At 39.0% G+C, this 6,752-nt stretch overlaps 2 protein-coding genes across 2 annotated transcripts; one reads left to right on the top strand and one right to left on the bottom strand.

Moving 5' to 3' along the window:
- The first annotated feature begins 61 nt into the window (after positions 1–61).
- Positions 62–1,096, top strand: LOC109117186. The gene has a single exon (XM_019203992.1). The coding sequence runs from the start codon at positions 62–64 to the stop codon at positions 1,094–1,096; it is 1,035 nt and encodes a 344-aa protein (XP_019059537.1).
- A 3,235-nt stretch (positions 1,097–4,331) lies between these two features.
- LOC104825669 (cytochrome P450 71B10-like) lies at positions 4,332–5,779 on the bottom strand. The gene is made up of 2 exons (XM_010558041.2): positions 5,370–5,779; positions 4,332–5,215 (listed from the first exon to the last, which is right to left on the bottom strand). The coding sequence occupies exons 1-2, from the start codon at positions 5,479–5,481 to the stop codon at positions 4,500–4,502; spliced, it is 828 nt and encodes a 275-aa protein (XP_010556343.1). The 5' UTR covers positions 5,482–5,779; the 3' UTR covers positions 4,332–4,499.
- Between the last annotated feature and the right edge of the window lie 973 nt (positions 5,780–6,752).

The raw sequence follows: 6,752 nt of genomic DNA, 5'->3' as shown, positions 1-6,752 counted from the left end.
CTACTCTGTTCTTTTCAATCCGATTCTCTGTTTTTTCATTGATCTTGAAGATTTCTCTATCATGGAAGAACATTACGAAGATCTTGAAGAATTACCTGAGGTACCTGTTACTAGTCATTACTATCTTGGCTCCAGTGATCATACGAATGTAATGCTAGTCTCGGATCGCTTAAATGGACCTGAAGATTTCAGTTCTTGGTATCGATCAGTTTCAATGGCGTTAGAAGGAAGGAACAAACTGTGCTTTGTTGATGGTTCCTTACCTAGACCTCCTGAGAATCATCCGAACGTTAGGTTATGGTCTCGGAATAATGCCGTAGTGAGTTCTTGGTTGATGCATTCCGTTTCAAAGACGATTGCGCCAAGTCTGCTTCATATCTCGACTGTGAAAGATATCTGGAACAATCTCATACGGAGATACAAACAGAATCATGTTCCAAGACGATACAGTATCAAACAGAAACTTCGATCTCTAAGTCAAGGTTCAACTGATGTCAGCACTTATTACACGAAATTGCTCACTCTATGGGAAGAGTTGAAGGCTGTACGCAACAATCCTAAATGTTCTTGTGGCCGATGTGCCTGTGATCTTAATCAGAAATGGTATGAACATCATGAGGAAGATTTCGTCATTGAGTTCCTCTTTGGACTTAATGATTCGTATGAGAGCATCAGAAGTCAGATCATTATGTTAGATCCTTTGCCTGATCTGGATAAAACATACAATCTGATTATACAGCATGAACAACAGAGATTGATCAAAATTTCAAACATCAGTGATTCTCATGCTCTTCAGGCTTCAGCGATCCCTGACAATATGGTAGCAGCGGTATCTGGTGGAAATTTTAGGCCAAGGCAGAGGCCTTTATGCACACATTGTGAACTTTATGGACACGTGATACAGAAATGCTACAAGTTACATGGCTATCCACCAGGTTATAAACAACCAGCCCCAATTACAGTACCAAGAGCACCAACACCAAGACCAGCATTTACACAGCAACCTATCGGGCCATATACTCCTTATCAAGCTTCAGGCCCCCGTCCTCAATATCCTAGGCCTGTTGTAGCATCAGTTCAGACTGCACCAGTTTGAAATTTCAACAACACTCAGATTCCATCAGTGTCTGATCTTTCTACAGATCAAGTTCGTGAGCTATATGCTCAACTATCTGATAAGATGGCGTTTGTCAATGCCACAATCACTGCTGAAGGTGCAACAGAAACTCTGCCAGCATTCTCTGGTATGGATTCTGCATATCTTTGCTCAAGTTTAATACAAAATAATGATATTGCTGCTGGTACTTGGATTGTTGATTCTGGAGCTTCAACACATGTTTGTGCGAATCGAAATTTATTTTCTGATCTACGTATTGTGTCTCCTGTCATAGTAACTTTGCCTAACAAGCATCACATCACAATCACTCATGCTGGGACAGTCACTATAAACTCATTCCTCACCCTTCACAATGTCTTGTTTGTTCCTACTTTTGCCTTTAATCTTCTCAGTGTCTCTGCTTTACTCAAGCATGACTCTGTTTCTGTAACCTTTACCTCTAATTCTTGTATGATTCAGGTGCCTACTCTGGACTGGATGATTGGGAAAGCTGATCTTCAGCAGAACCTTTACATTCTGGATCCAAACTTTTCACCGGCACCACCTCCTACATCATCAGACACCAAACACACGTGTAATGCACTCATTGCAGACACAAATATATGGCACCAAAGACTGGGCCACCCTTCCATATCAAGAATAAAGACTCTCTCCTCAGCCATCTCTCTCACCAAATGTGCAGAATTGACCCACTGTCAGACTTGCCATTTGGCCAAACAAAAACGTTTATCTTTTCCATTCAATAATCATGTATCAGAAAAACCATTTGATCTAGTTCATTTAGACATTTGGGGTCCATTCTCCACTCTTTCTGTAGATGGACATAGATACTTTCTCACAATTGTTGATGACTGTTCCCGAGCTACATGGGTCTATTTTCTCAATAATAAAAGTGATGTGTTGCATTTGTTTCCTGCATTTGTTGCTATGATAGAGACTCAATACATGTCAAAAATAAAAATCATTCGTTCAGACAATGCACCTGAGCTGAGATTTACAGATTTCTGTCAGCAAAAGGGAATTATACATCACTTTTCGTGTGCTTATACACCAGAACAGAACTCGGTTGTAGAGAGAAAACATCAACACGTGTTGAATGTTGCACGAGCTCTGTTATTTCAGTCAAAGATACCTTTAGGATACTGGACAGATTGTGTGAGGACGGCTGTGTATCTGATCAATAGAATACCTTCTCCTTTATTGAATCAGTATACTCACATTTGCGGGTGTTTGGCTGTTTATGTTACAGCACTACTCTTCAGAAAGACAGGACAAAGTTTTCAGCACGAGCAAGAACATCAGTTTTTATTGGATACCCACCAGGCATCAAAGGTTACAAATTGCTTGATCCTGAGACATTTGAGGTATTTGTTTCTAGAAATGTCGAGTTTCATGAAACCATTTTCCCATTTCATTCTCTCCAAACTCCTAACACCGAACCTGATGATATTTTCCCCTCAACTACATTACCTTTACCATCTCAGAACCCATTGAACCAGAAAGAGTATTAATTCCTCTACCACCTCAAACAAACTCCCTAGAACAACCCACATCAGACCAAAACGCCAAATCAAAACACCATCCTACCTATCTGAATATCAGTGTTATGTTACTCAACATAATGCTGTAAACCCATCTATCACTACACCTTATCCACTTTCCTCCTTTGTTAACTACCAAAAGCTTTCCCCAAACTATCAGAAATTTACTTTAAACCTAAATCATGAAACAGAACCTCGACATTTCAAAGAAGCAGTAAATTCACCAGATTGGCAAAATGCGATGAATGAAGAACTTTCAGCATTGATTCAGAATGATACATGGTCTATTGTATCTCTTCCACAAGATCACAAGCCAATTGGCTGTAAGTGGGTGTACAAAATAAAGAGGAAAGTAGATGGCACTGTCGATAGATACAAGGCGCGTTTGGTAGCAAAAGGATACACACAGCAAGAAGGTATGGATTACACCGATACATTTTCGCCAGTTGCGAAACTGGTCACTGTCAAGGTTCTCTTAGCTCTAGCGGCAACACAGAATTGGTCATTATCACAGATGGATGTCTCCAATGCATTTCTTCATGGAGATTTGGATGAAACTATATACATGAGTCTGCCACCAGGTTTCACATCAAAAGATGGAATTCCTTTTCCGAAAAATGATGTTTGTAAATTGCAGAAGTCCCTATATGGTTTGAAGCAAGCTTCAAGACAATGGTACCAGAAATTTTCATCTGTACTTTTGACAGTAGGATATCGACAGTCACAAACAGACCACTTATTGTTTGTGATGAAGAACGGTGATTCATTTGTGGCATTACTCGTATATGTGGATGACATTGTTATTGCTAGTAATAACAATGCAGCAGTAGATGAATTGAAAGGCCTGTTGAGGAGAAACTTCAACATTAAAGATCTTGGTCCCTTGCGTTTCTTCCTGGGTTTAGAAATAGCAAGGTCATCAGCAGGATGCACACATTGTGGACTTATGGACACGTGATACAGAAATGCTACAAGTTACATGGCTATCCACCAGGTTATAAACAACCAGCCCCAGTTACAGTACCAAGAGCACCAACACCAAGACCAGCATTTACACAGCAACCTATCAGGCCATATACTCCTTATCAAGCTTCAGGCCCCCGTCCTCAATATCCTAGGCCTGTTGTAGCATCAGTTCAGACTGCACCAGTTTGAAATTTCAACAACACTCAGATTCCATCAGTGTCTGATCTTTCTACAGATCAAGTTCGTGAGCTATATGCTCAACTATCTGATAAGATGGCGTTTGTCAATGCCACAATCACTGCTGAAGGTGCAACAGAAACTCTGCCATCATTCTCTGGTATGGATTCTGCTGTGGTTGACAAATCTGCTACATGAACTTCACATTCCAGTTACATTGCCGGTAAACTTGTTCTGTGACAATAAATCGGCTCTGTATCTTGCATCAAATGCTGCGTTCCATGAAAGGACGAAGCACATTGAATTAGACTGTCATATTGTTCGAGAGAAGCTGCGGCAAGGACTGATCAATACTATGCATGTGAAGTCGGAGAAGCAATTGGCAGATTTTCTCACAAAGTCTCTACAGCCTGCGGTGTTTCATTCAATGATGGCGAAATTACAAACTTCAAGTTTATTTCTTCCTTCAAAGGAATCATAGACTTGAGGGGGATATATCAGTGTATATAACATATATACATATAAGCCGCTGGTAGAAGTAGATGGTTTGTATTTCAAACAGAGTACTTAAACTCCAGTGTATTGAACAAACAGGTTAACGACTAAATACAAATCATTTTTCTCTCGCTAAGCTTTCTCTCTCTATAACTGTTCTCTCTCTACTGTCAAGTTCATCTTCTCCGGCGATCTTTCCGTCGTCATCTGAAAGCCCACGTCATGGTTATTGCAGAAGTATCTATTCCTCCAATAAGAATGTCCTGCAGCAGACACAGATTTTTGTCAAAGTTTAGCACTTTACTTATCAGATGGTCTTTGATTTGAATCGGACTTACCATTGCGATGGCTTTGGTGTGGTTTCTTGTGATCTGGGCGTTCCCTAAAGCAGCTTGTTCCCTCTCCAACTTCAGAAGCACATCGACGAAATCTTCATCCCCTTGTCTGTTTTCTCGAAGATGCAGATCTATCATTTCTTCATAAAACGTGTCGAGATCACGTACGCTTCTCTCTCTTCGTCTATGTAAACCCGTGAACCAATCGAAGATCCAACCTACCAGCGGCAAGAAATCTGAAGCAGAGAAGCTTCCCAACATCTGCAATGCCTCGTGGACCAACATCTGAAACCTGTCATTGTCAATCTTACTTCCTTGGAAACTCGTCCCGAACAATGCCTTGCAAGTCAAGATTGCTGTAAAAGACATAAACTTCTGGCTCAGATTGACCGGAGAATTCGTAGAGGCTGACTCGGAGATGGAATCAATTAGCTTCTGGATCACCTCGTCTCTGATGGGTTGAAACGAGTGGACTCGTTGGGTCGAGAAGAGTTCCTGAACACAAATCTTCCGCTTCTGTTTCCAGTAATCATCAAAGGGGGAGAAAGCCACGTCGAGATGATTGTAGGACAGTTTCCTCGTACCTATCAAATCAAATTGTTATGGTTTTGTTAATGGAAAAAGGACAAAACTTTATGTTGCAAGAAAATTTTCGAGATAACCATTTTACAAATCTTGAAACTTTTTTGGTAAAGGAAATGAAATTGTTCTGAAAGATCGGAAAATTGTGACAGCCACCTTCCGAGAGAGGTCGGCTACAGCAATGGATGTCATGAACTTTCAAGACTTGTTTCGCGCTTTCAGGGGAAGAAACTACGACGGTGGGGACTCTTCCAAGCTGCAGAAGCATCACGGGACCGTACTTCTTCGACAGTTTCCAGAGAGTTTGATGCGGCAGCTTTCCGATGTTTTGCACGTTTCCGACCACCGGAAGTCACGGCGGTCCGGGAGGTTGTAGCTGTCTCTGTCTCCGTTTCACGGCGATGATAAGAAGGAGAGGAAGAAAGAGAAGAAGAAGCGAAAGCCATGGAAGCATAGTTTGCTTTTAGATGATAAGAAGCAGAGAGAGAGAGAGAGAGGGAGATCAGAAGCATACAGAATGCACCGAGATGATACGAGGGGAGGAATTGTATATGCATGTGTGTATAATATATACATACTTTGGTGTAAAAGGGAGAATAATTGTATTTGGGATCGTTGTAAATAATGTTCATGTGCAACGACAGTCATTTCCTAAATTAGAATGCTGATTTCCTAACAACCAACTTTTTAGCAAAACAATTATTTTTTCGGAATGCGACAATTTATTAAAATATTCCACGTGGCCACTTAATAAAGAATTTGAAGAAAGTTTTTTCATAGTTTCTTTTTATTTATTTTTAAAATTTTTCTTAGTGAAAGAAAAAAAAAACTAAATCACTGTTTCCCGACGACTTATTGAAAATTTATCAGTTCGTCATGGGTTCCGGGATATTTTTTTTTTATGAAATTGCAAAACCACGGGGGAATTGTGGTTTGATAAAATTATATCTATTTAGATTTTCGAATTTTATTAGAATTTGATTTTTTATAATATTTAATTTAAAAAAATGTTTAATTCGATTGTTTTATGCTGGACTGTATTCAATTAATTTAATTTAAAAATATATATCGAAGTATTTTTAAAATTAAATTGTTTGATTGAATTTGGTTTATACAATTAAATAAGAATTGAATCTAAAATAAAGGCACAATTGTGTCAACAATTTTAATTCTATAGAGAAAAAAGTAAGAAAAATAGTGACATAAGAATATTCCCTTTCCCGACTTTTTAATATTTTTCCTTTTTTAAAATTTTTTTTGTTTGCCTATCCTAAACGTAATAAATGACATTTTTACAAAAGTAGATGGTTATATGTAACAATCAAATCAAGAGAGAAAAAAAAAAAAAAGCCAAAATCATCAATGAATTGGATTCTCTTTATGTGTGGTTTGATCGATCAATGAGCCAATTCTTCACGTGGTAAAATGACGGTGACAATGTAACCAACATGACCATATCTCCAATCAGTGGCTGCTAACCATTCTCTTCTAGTTTATTCCCTTGATGCTCTCTATTTATTATATATATATATATATATA

Source organism: Tarenaya hassleriana, unplaced genomic scaffold (assembly GCF_000463585.1).
Source record: "Tarenaya hassleriana unplaced genomic scaffold, ASM46358v1 Cleome48, whole genome shotgun sequence".
NCBI classification, from domain to species: Eukaryota; Viridiplantae; Streptophyta; class Magnoliopsida; order Brassicales; family Cleomaceae; genus Tarenaya; species Tarenaya hassleriana.
The sequence above is the reverse complement of the archived record's forward strand: the minus strand, read 5'-3'. Positions and strand labels throughout refer to the sequence as shown.